The following is a 19473-nucleotide window of genomic DNA, read 5'->3' on the forward strand; positions in this document are numbered from 1 at the left end:
GCTCAGCTGGTCAAGTGACTGCCTTCGGCTCAGGTCATGATCCTGGAGTCCCGGGATCGGGTCCCACATCAGGCTCCCTGCTCAGCGGGGAGTCTGCTTCTCCCTCTGACCCTCTCCCCTCTCATGCTCTCTCTCTCTAGTAAATAAATAAAATCTTTAAAAAATAAAATAAATAAATAAAGGGGGTGACAAGAGCCCAGCAGAGGACACTTGGTATAGGGACCACAGGGGTTGACTTAAGACTTTTCTCTGCCCTCCCCTGCCACCTCCCCCCAAGAAAAAGATCAGAGGCGCGCTTCCTCAGCGAATTTCAACCAGGTATTTTATTGTTCTGGCAACTGCAAAATATACAAATTTCTGAAAAGCATCCCCTGTTTGAAAGCTGGCACAGCCTCATCCCAGGTCATTAATTCAGACCATGTACAGAACACAGAGGAGTCGTGAGTCACACGTAAAAGGCCCCCAAAACCAACCAATGAACAACGAAACCCGATCTATACAGCTTTCTCTGTTCAGGCTCCCTTATACATATTAAATAAATAAATAGCACATCTGCTATCAAAATAATAAAAAAATAAATTTCAAGTATTACAAACGAAAACATCATTGGTGTGGTTGTTTCTCTTCTCCCCGTGGAGGACGAGCTTCGCCCGCGGTCTCAGGACAGAATAAGGACAGGGGGTGAGCCCACCCCAAAATAACGATGCCAAGTTAACAAAATTGGTCCCAGGTATTTTTCGGGGGGTAGGGGGGTGAGAGGCGATAGTCAGAGCAGCCGGAGCCCCCGTGACCACAGCTCAAACACACCCTCCGTCCGGTGCTTGGAGTCAGAGCGCGGCTTTCCGTCAGGAAGCACTCCGCTCTCTCTGGGGTCTCCTTGTCTGTGTTGACGTCCTCTGGCCCCATCGGGCCTGCATGAACGCATGTTCAGGATGCTCGCTTCCACAGGGATGGACCTCAGCAGCTGGCGGCCAGGGAGGGCACCCGCACACAGACCCAAGGGATCGGTGGGAAGGGTCAAAACTCAGAGTCGGCTCTGGTGGCCAGTGTGACAGGGAGGCCAGAAAGAGGGACTCTAGAAAGCCGTGCGCTGCAGGCCCTTCTGTCTAAAAAAACAACCTACTGGCACACGCTTGTGCGCACACACTTGCCATCTACCGAGACTCAAGGTGGCAAGAAAGGGACCATAACCCATCTTCGGTCACACCGGAACACAGATGTACGGACATTATCTCGGGCAAAACACCCGGCTGGGGAAGAACAGGGGAGGATCTGAATGTTTCGGTGTGAAACCCGTGAACTTGACTGTACGATATCAGAAGCACGTCCCAGTGTCCCACTGAACCCCAAGCAGAGAAACATGCGCTGTCCAGCCCCCGCTCTGGGTGTCCGGACCCCCACCCCCACACCGACCCGACCCCCAGTACCTCTCTCGTCAGCTCAAAGGGGCGAGACTGTCAAGCCTGAAAGCAGAGGGTGAGCCAGGGAAGTGACCTTTGGCACCAGCTTTTGGAGAGTCTTCAAAGGGTCATTTGGACAAATTCTACCACAGAGTCTCCAAATCGTTTCTCCTGGGGCCTCCGGATGTCTTCTCATCCCCCCCAGTCCACGGAGGCAGAAGCTGCAGGCATTCAAAACCGCAGGTCCCACAGCCCTGCTCTGAACCACCCCCCAAAAGGCCACAGGAGCCATCAAGGGAAGGACGTGCCCTTCTCCGGAATCCCAAGCAGCCCAGCCCCGGGCCGGGTGTATAGCAGACGCTCCACGAACACAGGCAGGACGGAGCTCAGGCCTGCAGGAGCCCAGACAGTCTCTTGGAGGAAGCAGCGGCAGGTGGGCGGGGGGGGGGGGGTCCCGGCTGGGCCACCAGACCCACCCGGGAAGCACAGGGTGACGATGAACATCCTGAAGGAAGGAGGCCAGAGCCCTGCTCATCTCTGCTCTGCCTCCCGGGTCAGTCGGGCATGGATCGGAACACCTCGCTGCCCGGCTGGTCCACCGGGGCCCCTCTGAGCTCCCCAGCTCATGCACACACCGCTCCCCACGTGCTTTCCGAGCTCCGGCACCTGAGGGCACAAACCCCACACATGGAAGTTCCGGAAGAAAAGGTGCAACTTTCCTGTCCACCTCCTGCCAGCTAAAAAAGTGCCAAAGCGAGCAGCTTCCGGAGAGCCGTCTCGCCCGCGCCTCGGTTCCAGGCAGGAGAGCAGAGACGGCAGAGCGGCCTGGGCAGGGGAGGCCCCGGGGCTCTTCGGGCGCCATAGTTCCTTGTGCCAACACAGCCAGAGACCGTCCTCGAGCGTCTGCAGAAGCAGAATGCGGACCCAGGAAGGAAGGTGTGGCCCACGGCAGGGTGAGGGCCCGGCGGACACACGCGTCCGGCTCAGAGCCTTCTCCCTCACCTCCGGCCCAGCCCGGGCGCAGGCCTGAATCCTTCCTTCGCCAGGCAGCAAGCGTCCGGGCCACGATGCACAGAAGAGTCTTGTGAAAGTTCTCACCATCCCCTTCCTCTTCAGCAACTGGGATCCAGGCCCCCCTTTTAATTTTAGGATTCTGGGGCCAAGCGTCTTCTCCTCACGCTGGGAACATACCAGGTCAGGATCACAGAAACGAAACAAAACAGAACAGCATGAAGGCCGACGTGCCCTCCTCGGGGCCTTCTCCCAGGTCCTCTTCTGTGGCTCATCGTCCTTTCCGAGCCACGTGGAGGATCCGCGGGGCCAGGGATGGTGTGGGATGAGGGCAGCCACGGCGTAGACCCCACGCACACACGGGAGGCGCCTCCTGGGGTGTCGGCTGCCCCGCCACGGTCGGGGGCACAGTTCTCCCCGGCCAGGAGGCCCCTCTTCCACACCACCCACCCCGCTCCAGAAGAAGTCCTTGGGATCGCCGGCCTCGGGCAGATGGGGAAAGCACTAAGTAAGCTGCAGGAATGGAACTGGAATGGAACCGCCGGGTCGGCCTCAGTGTGTCCTCGTGTCGATGCCGCTCTGGGCGCCTTTCATGTTCTGTTTCCAGGAGAAGAGAGAGCGAGGAAGGGGCATCATTACTTCTGGTCCACGAGGCTTCTAAAGCCAAAGACTAAAGCCATGCAGCTGAGATGACCCCCTCCGTCAGACAAAGGGCATAACCCGGAAGGGCATCGTCGCCAGACAGGTGGGAGAAAGCCCAGGTGGGCTCCAGGACCACAGTGGAAGTCACGCTCAGCGTCACCCGGAGAAGGGCCCGGGCGAGGGGCCCTAGGGCAGAGGCCTGACATGGGCCTCTAGGAGGCGGGAAGAACAGGCAGCCCTCGTGGGTGGGAGCTCCAGGCAACACCCAGCGCCAGCGCCAGGAGCCCTCCGGCTCACTTAGAGCCGTGAAACTGCTCCGCCTGCCCCAGGGGACTCCAGCGGCTCCGCAGCCGGGCAGGAGGTGGGCCGGGAGCCCTCCAGAGAGGCAGGAGGGCTCTTCCCCCAAGGAGATCGTGCACGCTGGCCCTTGAATGCCAGATTCTAGCTAGAAGCATGGGTTCGGCAGCCAGAACATGGGTGCCACTGGCCAGTGGGATGGCACGGGGAGGACCCACACAAGGAAGCCAGGCAGTGCCATCAAAGCTCTCTTCCTGTTCTAACACAAGCAATCCTTGCTGGAAGTCCCACCCCTACAAAGCTGACCAGGATCAAATCCCCTTAAAAAAAGAGTTTTCAGTCAGCTGGGGGCAGATGGCAGCCACCACTGCACGGCGGCGGGCTCTTCGCCCAACCTGCACCCACCCCGCCAAGAAAGGAAACACGGGTTTCCAAAGTGTTCTCTCCCATCCTGTCTCCGCTAAGACCGTCTGTGGGGGGCAGGGTGAAGGGGAGAGCGGAACCCGGGCACACAGGGGTGCAGGGACCCTGGCAGCCCCCTCCGCCCCGGGCTCCCAAGCAGAACGGAGGGCCCGCGGTGGGGACGCCTGGAGAAGAGACCCGCTTAGCCCGGGCCTCCTCCACCTCCTGTAACGGGTTCACGAGGCGCTGTCTGTTGGGTGGGGGTCTCCCCGGGAGGACCTCTAAGCCTTGCAGCCTGCCACGGATGGGATGGGAGCTAGAGGAGCCGCCCAGGCCCCCGCGGCAGTTGGCTCCCGCGCGGGCCCTCGGACCTCTCACGCCCACGGCTCCGAGCGCCCGCGAATGATGACAGATGCAACAATGACACCAGGGCGTGCAGGCACGGGGCACGTCACATCACTCACGCATGGTGCCCTGGCTCAGGCCATGTGGAGGGGAATGGGATTGGGGGGGGGGGGGACCTTGAGACGATGGCGCTGCTCTGAAACAACACGAGTTCTCCGGCATGGGGTGCATGAGTCACAGACTTGACAATGGCCAGTTCTCACACAGACCGATGCCCGACAGGCGGAGATGCCATGACCCAGGGAGAGGCGGAGGGGACAGAGAGGGACATGCACCGAGCCGTTTACCTTGCCAAGGTTAGTAAGGAGAAAACTTTGAGAAAATGTGACAAACAGTTCGTCTTTCAAGCATGGTGGGGGGAAGGGAAGAACATGTTGGGAAAGAACAGAACAAAACATCTTTAGTAGGCATCTCCTTTGTCCTGCCCGCTCTTGCAACTTAAAAATCAAGGATGCGTGAGGCCCTGCCACCCGGAGCACTCGCGCCGCCTGAGGGGGAGGACGGCAGGTGCGGCATCTGACCAGGCTGGCGGGCCTGTTTCACCGGGAAACTACGGTGGCCGGTGTCCTCGGGCCACCACCCGGGAGCTCCCAGCGGTTCTCCCCACTCCCCTGTCTCTCGGTGCTCTTGCTGCTCATGAGAGGAAACCCCCCTGGCCTGTGCAGAAGGAACGGGGCTGGGGGGCATGCAAATGCAGAAGGAGCACAAACCCAGTGCCTCGAGTGTCCCAGCGGAGCCCGAGGCACCGTCTGTGCCGTGGTAACGGCTGGTGTCCGCCAGGCACGGACTGGGCACCGCCGGCCACTCTGCTAAGCGCTACGTCTATATTCTCGTGACCAAAACACCTGGTACCATTCCTGCATCCACGTGACCAACGAGGAAACAGAAGTGCTAGAACTGCCCAGAAGCCCAAAGACGGAAGGTGAAACCGAGGCCCAAACCACGCTCGGCTGGACTTGAGCACTGAGAAGCGGGTACCTGCGACCTCGGACATGGACTCACTCCCAAGTGGGGCTGGACACTGGGACCCCGGAGTGGAATGCAGGTGGACGGGTGCAGAGGACACGCTTTTGCTGAAATGGAGGGATTCCAGCCACTATGAGCCAAAGAGACTGGCAAGTTTCACCTCAGGAGGTGGGGGGATGTGCCCGAGGGGCACCCTGCAGCAGGAAGGTTTCTTCCCTGGCCACACCAGGCCACGGCTCAAAAGGAGCAAGACACGCACGGGATGCAGAAGTAGAAGGCTCCAGATCCAAAGGCCGGTTTCACCAGAATGCCTGCTCTAGAAGCCCTCGGGTACAGTGCCTGGCTTCCGGGAGGTACCGGACAGCGGACAGATCATGTCTAAGACAACTCCCCCAGTGAGGAAACATCCTAGCTGCAGAGGGCAGTTGCATGGGGAGCCTTCTAAACCGAAAAGGACATCCAAGCAGCTCTGAGCAGTGCCCCATGGGTCTCAAACGTCAGGTGCCCCAATCAGGTGAACAGGACCTGACCATCCCCAGAAGCCAGCAGAGAGAAGGTGGTCAGCCTTCGGGAGAGGGAGACGGACCCAATCATGTCCCGGTTCTGCTACCGACCAGCTGGACAGCCTCAAGCCTTACCCTCATTCATCTGGGAAAAAGGGACAAAACTACCCTACGGACCTCCTGGAGTTATTTTAAGGCCCAAAGACATGGAATATAGGCAAGCAAGCCCGTTTTCCATGAGCCATAAAGGACTGAAAAACAGATTTCACCACGGTTGGGGCGACCTAATCTAAGCACGATGTTAAACACCTGTTCTCCAAGAACCAGCCACACTTTCAAGCTTTCAGGCCAAGCTCCTCAAGTGTTCCATTCCTGCACCCACGAGTCAGGTGACCCAACCAGCAAAAGGGAGGATGGGCAGGTAGTGGGACCTGAACGGCTGGGGAAGGGGACAGATCATGGACTCCAAGACAGAAGGCCTCGGCTCCTTCTGTGGTGGGGACTGCCGCAGCCGTGAGGACTCTGAATTCTCGAGCAGCTGCTCTGCTCCGGTGGACACCTAGCCAGTCCCAGGAGAACTCCGGCGAAGGACACAGGGAAACCAATGGCTCTGATTCGATTGCCGCACCCACTTCCGGTCCTGACCCTTCAGGCTAAGCAGATACTGGTATGGGACAACCAGATCCAGGGCAAAGGTTCCCAAACAGACCTCCAGAGTGCCAGGGTCCTGGGGCGCCCAGGGGAGCAGGTCTCTGCTCGGACAGAAGGGAGAGCCTACAGGGTTGCAGGCCCACTACAGTCCACCCCCCAGAGTCTGTCTGTTTTGCAGACAAGGCTCTGGGTTACTTTTCCTTTCAACATGAAAGGCCTCTCCCAGGGCAGGTACAAGACTTAAAAGATGACACATCAGGCACAAGACCTAGCCTGGGGCCAAAATCAGAAAAAAGCAGATTTATGTCAAGCCAGGACCACTGCAAGTACCAACAGTAACCGGGAGCCCGAGGGACATACAAGAAGCCAACTGTGGAGAGCTGGGCCGGGTTGCTTCTTGCCTCTTCTTCTAAAAATTCATGAATCCCCCTCTGCCTCCCCAAGGCCATCTTTCCCTGTCAGAGAGGACACACATGGTCATCGTCCTGCACGTTTTATCGGGCAGGAGGCCAAACTGGCAAGCAAGGAGAAAGAGGTGCGAGTAGCAAAATCATCCAGAGAAAAATACTTACAAACAGGCCTTCCCTAGCAAAGGCTGCAGAGAGAAAAAGTGGAGAGAGAGAAAGAAGTCAGTAGAGGGCCAGCGTGGAGGCCCAGAGTCATCCGAAACCAGGACATTCTCTGCGGGGATGAAGCCCTATGGACCCTCCCGCCGGGCCCCACCCGATGGCTGCCAGGCTCCGAGGATTTTGAACCTCGAAGGACTGTCCTGTCAAAGTCGGGGGAGTCCTCTGTGACCCTGCAGCACAGCCCCACGTGCCACCCAACGCCGGCCCAGGCCCATCTCCCCAAGTACGTGTGGCAGCGGCCTAACTTCCGTGACCCCACAATTCACACCAAAACCGAACGTCATCCACAAACCACTTCAGTTCTCGGTTTTCATAAAGAGACCAGGCACCACCTTACAAGTGGGGCAGAGACGGACACCAACATGCAAGACGATCAGCACAGAACACCTCGTCTGATCTGCCTTCTGCAGCAGGTGCTCTTTCCCCATTCCACAGATGGGAAAACTGAGGCCTGAAGAGGTTCGGTGGCCTGCCTGAGGCGGCCCGGCACTCCCCACCCCGCTGCACAACGCCAAGTGCAGACACCACGAGATCTAAATGAGCCTCAGCCTGCGACTTCTTTGTGAAGAGTCCAGACGTGGGGGGGGGAGGGGGTCTCGAGGTGGCCCTCAAATCCACGCCTGGGGACTGCTAGGTCTCACGTATTGGCAGAGTCCTGGCTGCCACGGAGAACACTGCTCTTCTGAAAATAAATCTTAATGTCCAAGAGCCGACACCCGTCAGCTTTTCCTCTTCACAGCAAACCCAACAAGTGAAAGCTAGCTGGGTTTTTGCTTTCCGGGGTCTTTACGAGCTGGTACTCCGTGACACCCGTGTTGTGTGAGAAGGTGGCCCTCCCCGGGCCACCCTGCACATGTGGCCGCCCGGGCTCTACCCCGGCTCTGGAGGAGAACGTGCTTCTCTACAACGGGGCCTGAGAGGGGGCATGTAAGGAAGCTCCTCGACTATCGGCCTGGGACTGAAAAGACGTCCTTGGGCCACGTGTGGCCCGTGACCCAGAGCTGAAGGGACACTCCTGAACTAGGCCTTCGTCTTCCATTTTGTTTGAGAAAAAAAGCATTCAGGAATGTGTGTAGGACACAGACACTTGGCCATTTCTTCTACTCTGCCCCGTGGAAAACAGCTCCTCGGGAAGGAGGCACGCGTGCGCAGCCGTGGTCGGCGAGGAAGGACCCCAGGGGGCCACGAACCTTGTGGGTGGGGGGCGTCGGCGTGTTGTCCCCCTCCCCCACCCGCACACACAGGCCTGGTCGGAGGCCGCCACTGCCCACGGGGGCTCTCCTCCCGCCCCAACCAGGCTGTGAGAAAGGAAAGGGGTCACGCACTTGTCCGGGCAGCTGGGTGGGCACCTCCGGGGGCAGGCAGTTGGGCAGGGCAGCGGAGGCAGAAGCCACATGCTCCTCAAAGCTGTTGATGCGAGGCTTTTTGGTGGGCTCAGGGCTGGCTAGTGGGGTGACGCTATTGCGCCTCATGAGCGGGTTAGGCCCCTTCTTTGCATCCTAAGCGAGACAAAGACAAAAGAGAGAAGGCGACAGTTACAAGGAGTGGGGAGGTAAATAAGCCAAAAACCCGAAAACCAAAAAACCAACCAACCAAACAAAAACCCCCAAAACCGAACAAAACATGTTTCTCTGCTTCTGGATTTTACGGATTCGAAACGGACCATGGTCACTAGCCCTGAGACCCACAGGGTCGAGATTTGGTCCTGTGACTCCCAGATGGCAAGAACGAGGGAGAGTATGCCGAGCCCCTTTCCCGAAACATTCCAAGACGCCCACTCGGACAATGCAACATTCACAAGGCAGGCGAGGGCCGGACAGCTCTGCAGACAGTCATACAGGCACGGCAGATAATGAGACTGGAGGAAAGAACCTTGCTAACAGCCTTCAAGAGAGCCGAGAAAGCTTTGGGAGCGGAGGCCTGAGTGTGAGGCTCCGGTCCCCACGGAGGGGACAAAAGGAGGGGGTGTGGGGGGAGGGGTTGGGGCTGGTCTCCCCGCCGCTGAGCACGAGCCAAGGTGCTCACGGCAGACAGGGTGGTCTCCTGCTCCCCATTACTACACCCTGGCTGAGAACAAAAAATGCAAGCTTCAACCCCCACCAGGAGACCAGGGAGGCAGAAAATCAGAGGTGGGCAGAAACAGCAGAGCCAGAGCCAAACGCCAGCCTTCGGATCAAGTGACAATGCGACGGGAATGAGGACTTTTGTCCCAAGGCCCCGAGACTCTGCAGCCTGCAGCCCAGAGGCCTGAGCGGAGGCCTGTCTCCCTCATGACACGGCCCCGTTCCACATAATGAAGGGCTCGGGAAACACCAGAGTCCTGCTGCGGCCCAGCCCCGCCGGCTGAGTCAGGCTGGGAGGCTGCTTCTCACCCCGCCGCCCAGGTTCAGAAGTGGGGGCCAACACCGGGCCGTGGCTGGCCATCCACCCTCCTTCCCCTTCAGGCCACCTGCCAGGCAATGGCTGCTGGAAGGTGGGATTTTCATGCCAAAAATCTGGCCGAGCTCCTTGGGAACAGGGAGGTGGGTGTCCTGTACGGACAGGAATTTCACACTCCGTGGAAGAGGAAGGGTCACCTAGCGAAGTATCGTGGTTTGACAGTCGGTGGAAAGCAAATCCAACATTCCTTCCCAACCACGCCCAGGCGGCGGTCTGCTCTGCCCGTGGGGGGCCCCAACCTGGCTGCCTCCCCAGAAATCAGATGCCACCAGGCCTGGGGTCTCCTGATGAAACCTCCCACCCAGTGTCCCTCGAGTCCCTACTTCCCAACCACACCGCCTGTCCAATCCCAGCCCCTTGCCACGACTTTCGTCTGTTTGCTCATTCTGCAGCTAAGCCTACGCAGGTGACTGAGCAATTTGCTAATCCCATTGGCACCAGTCACTCTAGGACGCGGAAGGCGTCTCAGCCACCCCAAAGGAAAACACGCTGGCTGGGCTACAGTTACGCTCCCAAGAGCGGACTGTGTCTTCTGCCTAAATACCCACGTCCTGGGTCACGTCAAAAGGAGGGGCGGAAAGCATGGAAAGTAAGAAAAACAAGAAGCCAAGAAGCCATGTACAGAGATAGGGCAGGAACACACACCGGATAAAAAGGAAAGGCAGGGGAGGAAGTCACAAAGACTGGCCAATTTCAAACAAACCACTCCAGAGAGAACCCAGGGCTGAAGGGGACACAGGTGCGTGGTTACAGGCCACGCCACGTGGGGGCCTCCCTGGGGCTCTCAGCCGCTAGCCCTGTCACACCACAGAGACTCCCTCCAGGACGGAGGATGACAGCGGGACGGCGGGGTGCACTCACCTCTGACCTCTCGCGGTGTGTGCTCACCGACTCCACATTCAGGTAGATGGACTCCACACGGCAGCCTGCGGGGGGGTGGGCACAGAGGTTGGCTACCAGGTCAAGGGGCAAGCCACTTCCAGCCCCGGAGCCACCAGGAGCCACCATCCCAGGGGAGCAGAGCGTGGCACGGGCCACGTCACTACACTCACCATAAGCGACAGGTGTCAGTTTGAGGACGGTGTGGAGGGGGCATTTCAGATAAGGCATCTCTTCTGAAAAGAAGGGAGAGGGCCCCACGATGAGAGATGAGCCCTGAGGACAGACACTCGCTGGTCCCCAGGGACAGCTTCTGCCACGGCATCAGCACCCTCGGGGTCCCAGCCAAGCACAAGGGTCTCCACCCCACACAAGGGCCCCTCCTGCTCCCGGCAGGCACCCAGCCCAAAGAACGTGACCCAAACCAACCCCAAACCCACCCTCACCCAATGCGTTAGAGTTTAAAAAAAAAAGTCATTCCCCAGTTGAAGTGCATGGGAATTCGGGTGCAATTTTAAATCTCATGCGTTTTCTGGGTATTTTGTTCTTTACAGGTGGACCCAACCCCCAGCCCAAAGCCCCGGATGTGAGCAGCTGTCCTGGGAGGCTGTTTCACCAAGCCCTTGGGCCCATCAGACTGTGCATTGAACCGGGCTCTGAAGGCTCTCCCGAGGGCTGGCCGGAAGCCGGGCGCCAGGAGGTCCACCCTCACGCTCAGCAGCACAGCAGACGACCGTGTGGTCTGGGTGGGGAAGTCTGGGCCTGCAGCACCCCACACTCCAAGGCCAGTTTCCCTCTTCCCGTCTGGGGAGCCCGACTGGCTCCTCATCCCAGCCCCCACCCAGAGGAAGCCTGGAAGGACGGCGGCACCTGCGCTCTTATCCAGGAAGTAGGCCAAGAGGCAGCGCAGGACGGCCTGATGGCAGATGACCAGCACGTTCTCCTGGCGTTCCAGCTCCATGATCACCGGCTCCAGGCGCTGGACCAGGTCCTGGTAGGACTGCAAGACAGAGGGACGAGGACGTTGAACTGGAGCAGAGGCACATGCGGGAAGGCTAGGAGCTCGGCCACTTCAATCACACCTCTCCCGAGGTCAGAAACCAGAGGACACGGAATCAACTGAGCACCGGTCACCAGCCAGTGGTGTGTCCGTGGTGCCTCCCTTCTGGGCACCGGGGGACCCACTGGCTTCTCAGGAAAGGGGATCGTCCCCCTGTTGGTGAGGATGTAGAGAAGCAGTCCTCTGAGAGGAATGGAACCATCCTCTCTCGTGGCTGCTTCCCGATCCTCCACACGGGGAAGGAGGGAATGACATCCTGACATGTGCTTACAACGTGTGGAGGACCCTGGGACACGTTACACAATGTGAAAGCCACCAGACGCCAAAGACCACGTGTTGTACGACCCCATTTCTATGAACTGTGCAGAACAGACATCTCCCCAGAGACACAGAGTAGATCTGTGGTTGCCGGGGCCTGGGGGCAAGGAGTCACAGGCCGCGAGTTCTTGTGAAATGATAGAATGTTCTAGAACTAGTGATAATGGTTCCATGGTATTGGGAATATACTAAAAGCCACTGAATCATCTACTTTAAAATGGCAAAGTTTACGTTATGGGAACTTCTTCTGAATAAAAAGAAATTGAAAAACAAGGCGGTGGCCTGTGGCTTTTAAAAAAGACCACCAAGGCTCTCACTCACGCCACTCCCTCCCTGGCCCACTCTCTCTCTCACTAATCAGGTTCCAGGAACGGGGCCAGGGCCACAGAGGAGGTCAGCACCCTGAGCACGCGGAACAGAGACATGACAAAGAGTGAGACAGCCTGGGGACAGCAAGGACCCACTAGGTGTCACCCAGGGCACCCCACATTCCAGAGGCTCCCTCCAGAGCTCACGTGGCCAGACAGGGACACACGGGGCATCAATTCAATGAGTGCACATGACCTGAGATGACACGGCCGCCATCTCATCTCTACCCAAGGGGGGATCCCTTGTGCAGAGCGAATGATCACCCAACTGTTGTCCTCTCCTGCTCCCTGAGGGTCTCATCAGAGAAACACCTCTGGCCACTGCTCCCGGGAGAACAGGAGCATGCTGCTCCCGGAGCTGTGTGCAAGGTCCACCGGAGGAAGACGATCGGCGGGGACAGCGCCAGGAACACGCATGGGAGGGGCACGGCGGAGGCCGGACGCAGGAGCCCTTCCGCCCCACCTCCCAGAGCTCGCGGCCACTGTGCCCGGTCACTGCGGAGGCGGCCGCCCGGGCCCCCGCACCCGCCCTGGGCCAGTGGGGAGCGCGCGCACGTACCTCCCCCGTGGGGTAGCGGTAGTAGTACTTGTCCTGTTCCCGCAGGGCGTACTCCTCGGGGTAGGTGTCCTTGATCTCCTCGTACGTCATCTCCTCACAGACGCCCTGGGGGACACGCAGAGGTCACGGGGAGGCGCCCCCCGCACCGCAGCAGGTGCGCGTCTGCCAGGGCTCTGACTCCGGGCGGGTCAGGAGACCGCCCCGCCCCCGCACCTGCGCCCCCCACCCCCGCGGCCGAGGTCAGTCCCGCGCTCACAGCGTCGATCTCGTTGAGCGCCTTCCACTGCTCGTAGGGCAGGCGCAGCGCTTCGGCCGTCTGGATGGTGCTCTTCAGCTGGCTGGTCCACACCCTGAGGTCCTTCAGGTTCTGCTCCTCCACGAACTTGCTGAGGGCGTTCGCGAACTGAGAGGGCGCGGGACAGGGGGACCCGGGCTGGACTCAGGCTCCTGGCCCGCCCCCCCGGACCGTCCCACTCCACAACAGGGACATGGCTCTGTTGTCATCAGAACAGCAGGGACACGCCCGGGAGCCACCGAGGAGCAGCACCCCGCACCCCCCCCCCCGCAGGACCCGCCCCCCAGGCGTGCATGCGCACACTACACCCACCGGGTCCCTCTGCAGCGTGCCCTGCCCACTGCTGCCCTACCTTCCTGCCCCTGCTGGACAGGCCGGAGTCCCCTCCGATCTTGCCCTGGAGATTGTGCTCGCTCTCGCCGTGCCGGCACAGGTAGATGGCGCGGGGCTGCACGTGGATGTTCATCAGGTAGTACACGATGCGGCTCTGGATGTGATCCTGGACCCTGTTCACCAGGAACCGCCGGCCCACGTCGATCACCTTGATCAGGGACAGGTCCCTGCAGGGGGAGGCACGGCGATGACCTGCGGTGCCCGGATGTCGCAGCCCAGCCCCGCCGGCCCGGGTGGGAAGCCCGTCGCGGAGACTCAGCCCCCAGAGAACCCCCACGTCCGGCTGTGAGCTCGGTGAGGGCCCACGGGGCATCTGCTGTCTCGGACACAGAACCGGCCTGCACACGTGGTCGCGAGGCCCTGCCTCCCAGAAGAGGGGGCGAGCCAAGCGACAGAACAGAACAGAAAGGACACAGCAAAGGGACAGGAGCAAGACAGGGCTCGACATACACCTTCCACACCCAGACACAGTGAGCGCCTGAAACACTGATTCCGGACACGCAATCGAGATTTTCTATATTATTTTCAATTATATTTCATTTATTTATTGGAGAGAAAGAGAGAAAGAATGAGTGGGTGGGGGGGGAGGGGGCAGAGGCAGAGGGAGAAGCAGACTCCCTGCTAAGCACGGAACCCGATGCAGGATTTGATCCCAGGACTCCGGGATCATGACCTGAGCTGAAGGCAAAGGTTCAACTAACTGAGCCACCCAGGCACCCAAGGATTTTTTTAAAGGAGGTTTTAAAAGAGCTGATGAAAGTATCCAGGAGCAAGCACTTTGTGGGGACGGCAAGAAAACACTAAAGCAGGGGACTCAGAAACGGTCACCTCTTAGGAATTACCTGTCACATTTGTCGGGGTCGAGAGGCTGATAGCTGGCTTCATAGCAACTGATTCGCTTCATGAAGTCGTCCATAGCTTCCGCTGAGTTGCAGTCTTTGTAATCCGGGCTGGAGATTTTAACCTCCTGTAACACCACAAAGAGGCAGCTGATGAATCATGCTGTGAAGCCTTTCTGCTTAGATGAAGCAGGATTTGAGGCTTGCAAACAGGGAAAGTACAGAGCCGCTCAGAATAATGATGACGGTACCCGGCATTTAAGAGGAAAAAAAGAAATACACCAGGGGTTGAGTCAGAGCCCGATGATTACACTGGGAAGCACCCGCGGGAGACGGAGGATCGCTCCCTGGAAGGATGGAGACAGGAAGCTCACAAGGGTTCTAATGAACACATCTGAATGGGCCACGCTTCGGGATCGACCCAGGAGCCAGGTCACCATCAGACTGCCGACTCTCAATTCGCGTTCCGGATAAGCACCTGAGACGTTCCCCACGCCAACAGCAGGCTGCTGGTTGGCAAAGGAACACTTTGGACTTTCTCCCTGCCACTACCCATATGGGGCACCACAGGCTTGTAACTGGTTCCCAGTTAGGTTTCTCCACCTGGACCACACGCCCCGTCCTTTCAAAGGCTTGCTCTTCGGGGAAGGAAGTGAAGCAAAAATGACCCTCGGACCCACCATTTCCGATAAGTGACAGGTCTGAGCAACGGGGCAGATTGGAGGGAAATGCAGAATTTGTTAGCGCGGGTGTTCTTCTCCCCTACGACGACTAGCACTGCCACGAGAGGGGCTGACACCCTTCAAAAACCCAAGTCAGTGGGGGACTAGCGCTTCACGGTGCAGAGTCTCAGTCTGGGGAGATGAAACATTCTGCCCATGGGGGGGCAGTGGGGAGGGGAGGTGGGGTGACCGCGGCGACGGAGATGTGAGCCACCGAATGCCCACGCGCTGGAACACTTACACGGGTCAGACGGCCAGTCTGCCCTTCTGGATATTTTGCCACAGTGAAAAACGATCTAAGTTCCCAAATCCCTTTCTCCCTAGCACGGTGCCATGGAAGAGCCTAAGCAGAGCCCCGGGGTTCTGAAATGGGGCAAATGACCAGGTGTCTCAGTGGAGCACGAGGTAAGGGGCGAGCTCCGCGCGGAGCACATGGGGACACTCGCTGCGGAAAATCTAGTTGTGTACCTGCCCGGTGCCTCGCTACGAGGCGGAATAGCAGAACCAAACCCAAAAAACACAGCAAAACCCTCTGCTCAGATCACAGCAACTTCTGTCCTACGTCCCCGTATTTTGCGCCTCCTCCTTTGGACGCGCTGAACTAATCCCGACGGACTGTCCAGAGTCTGAAGAGCCCTTCCTGAAACATGAACTCATTTCCTGGAAACGCTCGTACGTATTCCCACCGCCTTGGAGAAGAGCTCCAGCGCCAGAGACCAGTGACTCTCCAGGCACCCTGTGAAGACGCACTCTGCGTACAGCCAACCAGAGCGTCCCCTGCACAAGCATCAGCCCTGCTTTTCATTAGAAACACGCCGGATTCTCCTGTATTTAAGCTGGAGAGAAAACGGTCTCCTTGGGAAGGTGACCTGTGGTATAGTCCTCGGGGTAACTGTTTCCATTTAGGATATATTGCTCTCAAGCGGCAGAATTTAAGAACGGATCAAATTAAGCTGCCAGTTACCCTCAGCTGATCTGGGCAAACCTCCCCCTCGGCACCAGCAGAGAAGGGAAAGTCACAGATACAGAAGCGGGAAGACTTTCACTGCCTCTATTCTTCCCACACCTGGTGGCTCTGCCTTTAAGAGGGCCGCGTGCTACGCAGTTTTACTTGGTCCTTCTCACTAAGGACCCTAACAGCTGAAGAGTCCAGCCCTCTGCCTCCTTCCCCATCTGGAGGGGTGAGCTGCCCTTTGTCCTAAGCCCTGTCCCCCCCAGGCTGCCAAGCTACCGCCACTCACAGAAACTGTGCTCCGTCCCCTTTCATCTCTTACGTCCCGCAAAGACTGCTTTCTGGCCACTGTCTGCAAGGAGCCCAGATAAAGCCAGTCCAGGTCAGAGAACACGCTTCTAAGTTAAATACCACCTCCTGCCTCCCCGGACCCCACCTCTCACACAAAACCAACAAGCTGCAACAGCCCTCCGCTCTCAGCGTCTGCTTATCACTCTGGGCCCCACTTTTCTCTCACTGCTGCCCTAGACTGGGGTCCTACGCGCTCTTACCATGATGTTGGAGGCTACAACCATAGGGTCATCGCACACAGACTCGATGAAAAACACCTGGAAGGAAGCAAAGCGAAACGTGAGGAAACAACAAATGTGATTAACACGAATGTGATTAAATGTGATTCCTGGTGTCATTCTGATGTCACCACAGCCGAGGAGGAAGGACCCGTTTATAAATACCCAAACACATACAATCAACCACTTGCTCGATCCCGAGTCCGTCACCTGCCCCGTTTCCCAGTCAGAGTAACCCTCGGAGCCCCGGCGAGTGAGAGCCAACCTGCGGGCAGCAGACCAAGGGCAGTGGGCGGTAACGAACCAGGCACGGAGCGGCGGGGCCCCAGCCACAGGAATCAGCCTGTCCCCCAGGTGCGTGTCCTCCCTGCTCCTGCACACTCCCGCGCAGGACAAGGAGTCCGGCTCACCTTGAAATCATTTTCTTTGGCAAAATGAAGGATCATGTGTCTCCTCTCTCTGGTAGTGTTGGTGGCATCGAAAACCTGATGGGGAGAAACAAGGGCAGAGAAGAGAGCCCAGGTGTCAGGTGAATAGTATTTACCAAACCACAAGTAGGTCCGGCCTGTCACCTCTAGGTGTGAGCCAAAACTGTGCTTCCAGGACAGACCATGCCCCGCACTTCCCCGCCCCCAGCCCGCCTGGCCTTCGGGTGTCTCCAGCACTCGGGGACAGATAGGAGGGTGGGAAGGGGACCTAAAGCAAGGAACACCAGCAACGCACGGGGAGGGTGCACACGGAAGGGACGCCCGCTGCCATGGCGCGAGCCACCCCAGGCCCAGCCTGCCTGGCAGGGTAGGGTCCGCACAGAGGGGTGAGCAGAGCACACCAGCCAGCTGCACCCCGAGTCTGCACCCAGTTCACCACCGTCCTGGGGCCCTGTGCCGCTCCAGCCACCTGCTTCCCCAAACTCTCAGGCCGGGAGCCCCTGTCCCTGTTGGAGGGGTCCCTGCAGCGGCTCTGGGCACTGCTCTGGCCTGTGTCTACACCTCCCTCCCTCCAGGGCGCCATCCAGCTACGGCAGGAGACAGAGCTGGCAATCCCCCAGACTCACCGCAATCTGGCCCCCCTCCTTGGTCAGGTAACTTTTGACGTCCCTCAAGGCAGCGAGCGCACACTGCCTGCAGCACAGAGAGAGAGAGAGAGCGCGCCTGCCTCAGACCAGCCCGGCCGGCGGGGAGGCCCAAGCGGCCCCCATCATCGTAAGGAACGGAGCGACCGGCCACTCTGTCGCTGAGCTGCCAGGCCCGGCCCCACAGCCCCGCTCTCAGGGCCACACGGCCACTGATCTCTGTCCCCCACCTGCTGAACCCGATCCCCGGGAGCAGAGGAAGCCGGAGGCCCACAGAGGCCGGGGCCCATCGGACCTCCTTCCCCACCCCTGTCCCCTCTCTCTAGCTGAGCCTGCCCTCGGGGAGCAGCGCAGACCCACGTCCGGGCCCCCGCGGCCGCCGGGCCTTACTTGCGCACTTTCATGGCCTCCTCGTTGTCAGGACGGAAGAAGCTGTAGGAGCTGTACTGCTTCACGGCCTCCCGGCGGTACTCGCCAACGTTGAACACTGCGGAGGCAGACACAAGGACCCTCCGCTGACCCCCGGGGACGAGGGAGCCACACACGACCGGGAGCTCTCTCGAGAAAGGCAACCAGGCCGACACACCAACGCCAACGTGAGCACGATGGCGCTAGGACAGGGCCACCGGTGAGCAGACCCGACTGGCAGGGCCGAGAGCCGGGAAGGCAGCCCAGCCTCCCCAGACCCAGTGCTGCCCAGGGTGGCCCGTCTCCCCAGAGCTAGTCTCCCACCGCCCTGGGGCGGTCCAGCTTTGACACCGTGCGAAGGGGCGACAGGGCAAGGATTTCTGCGCCCGGTCCCCAGCAGAGCATGGGGTCTCACGCTGCCCGCGGGGTCCCGGTCGGCCATTCTCCTGCTGACCCAGCAGCCCACGCCCGGCAGAAGCACAGAGCACTGGCGGGCACTCGCTGAGGACACATGGCACCGTGCCCCCACCGTGGGGGACAGCAGATGCCAGAATGAGTTCGGCCGACCCCAGGACCCTTGCCGTGTTGTTGGAAAGACCAGTCATAAAAGGGTAACCAACAGCATAGAGCACAATGGTATAGAGCCCATGACAGTCAACGGAAGACTGTCACAACGAAGTGCTGTTGGAACTTGAGAGGCACGGATCCCCGCAGACTCGTGGCCAGAGAAGGTTTCCTGAAGGAGGGAAGAGCTGAGCTGGGCGGCTGGCAGGGCGGTGGGGGGAACGACAGAGCAGCAGGGGGAAAACAGCCCAACACAAAGTCAGGAAACGAAGACAGCGTGGCAAGTGACACAGCCAGAAAGGGACCCGCACAACCACCCGGGACAGGCCAGCTCCACAGCGGCCCTGCAAGGTCCCAGCAGCCACTTTTTCCCAGTGTCAGGGGTCGGTGAGCAAGACCCCAGAAATCAACGTGCCCGCCCGGCCCGGGCCCGTGGCCTCACCTTTCGTGGGCACGCCAATCCAGTTGAGGTAGCGAGTCAGCTTCTTTGAGATGTAGGTCTTACCGCGGGCTGGGAGGCCCACCATGACGATCACGGTGGGGGAGTTGGTCAGCTTCGGCCCACAGGCTGGGGGGGAGCAAAGAAAGGGGTTAGCCACGGAGCAGCTGATGAACAAAATCCCGCACCCCACAGCGAACTGGCGAATTCTGCAGAAATTGTGATTTCATTCCCACCTCAAAGCCCTGGGTGTTTGACAGTCTAGTGGGGCTGAGACCGTCCCCTGTGGCCCAGAGGACCCCCCGCCAAGGCCCAGTTACATGTCTCCATCTTGCTTTCAGGTCATGGGTGGCAAGGGCTGTCCCAACCCCAGATACCAGCCCAATCCCTGAGGGCCCTAAACCCAGCCAGGAACCCCGTTATGAAGCCCAGAGCAGAAAGCACTCTGTGGGGGAGCATAAGGAAGGGACGCCCCAAACACCAATGAGGGTGAGGTGAGCAGTAGTTGATGTGTTTCAATACGAGATAAAACACCAGGGAGAGAGGTTTCCCCTGGGATTTTAGAAAGGAACCCAAAGAACCCTGTTCTGGCCATTTAAGGTAGAGTTACTTCCTTGGCTGGTGTCTTCCCCTGAGACTCTAAGGGGACTCCAGCATCCTGATGACGCGTGCCAGCGGCCACCTGCTGGGA

General features: G+C 59.2%; 1 protein-coding gene across 5 annotated transcripts in view; it reads right to left on the minus strand.

Annotated features, from left to right (window-relative positions):
• Positions 1 to 305: 305 nt before the first annotated feature.
• Positions 306 to 19473, minus strand: part of PFKFB3 (6-phosphofructo-2-kinase/fructose-2,6-biphosphatase 3) — a 73408-nt gene continuing 54240 nt past the window's right edge. For 3 of the 5 annotated variants that reach the window (XM_046010954.1, XM_046010955.1, XM_046010951.1), the window contains exons 2-17: positions 18786 to 18911; positions 17762 to 17858; positions 17354 to 17420; positions 16710 to 16784; positions 16282 to 16338; positions 14060 to 14184; positions 13177 to 13384; positions 12786 to 12932; positions 12530 to 12634; positions 11095 to 11224; positions 10398 to 10460; positions 10207 to 10271; positions 8232 to 8405; positions 6850 to 6872; positions 4445 to 4497; positions 306 to 3008 (exon numbers count right to left, since the gene is read on the minus strand). In XM_046010954.1, coding sequence (XP_045866910.1) covers positions 4455 to 4497; positions 6850 to 6872; positions 8232 to 8405; positions 10207 to 10271; positions 10398 to 10460; positions 11095 to 11224; positions 12530 to 12634; positions 12786 to 12932; positions 13177 to 13384; positions 14060 to 14184; positions 16282 to 16338; positions 16710 to 16784; positions 17354 to 17420; positions 17762 to 17858; positions 18786 to 18911 — 1505 coding nt within the window. In that variant the 3' untranslated portion in view covers positions 306 to 3008; positions 4445 to 4454. The remainder of the gene's footprint in view (positions 3009 to 4444; positions 4498 to 6849; positions 6873 to 8231; positions 8406 to 10206; positions 10272 to 10397; positions 10461 to 11094; positions 11225 to 12529; positions 12635 to 12785; positions 12933 to 13176; positions 13385 to 14059; positions 14185 to 16281; positions 16339 to 16709; positions 16785 to 17353; positions 17421 to 17761; positions 17859 to 18785; positions 18912 to 19473) is intronic. The other 2 variants (XM_046010953.1, XM_046010952.1) reach the window with 2 other exon arrangements.

Source organism: Meles meles, chromosome 7 (assembly GCF_922984935.1).
Source record: "Meles meles chromosome 7, mMelMel3.1 paternal haplotype, whole genome shotgun sequence".
In the NCBI taxonomy this organism is placed as follows: domain Eukaryota; kingdom Metazoa; phylum Chordata; class Mammalia; order Carnivora; family Mustelidae; genus Meles; species Meles meles.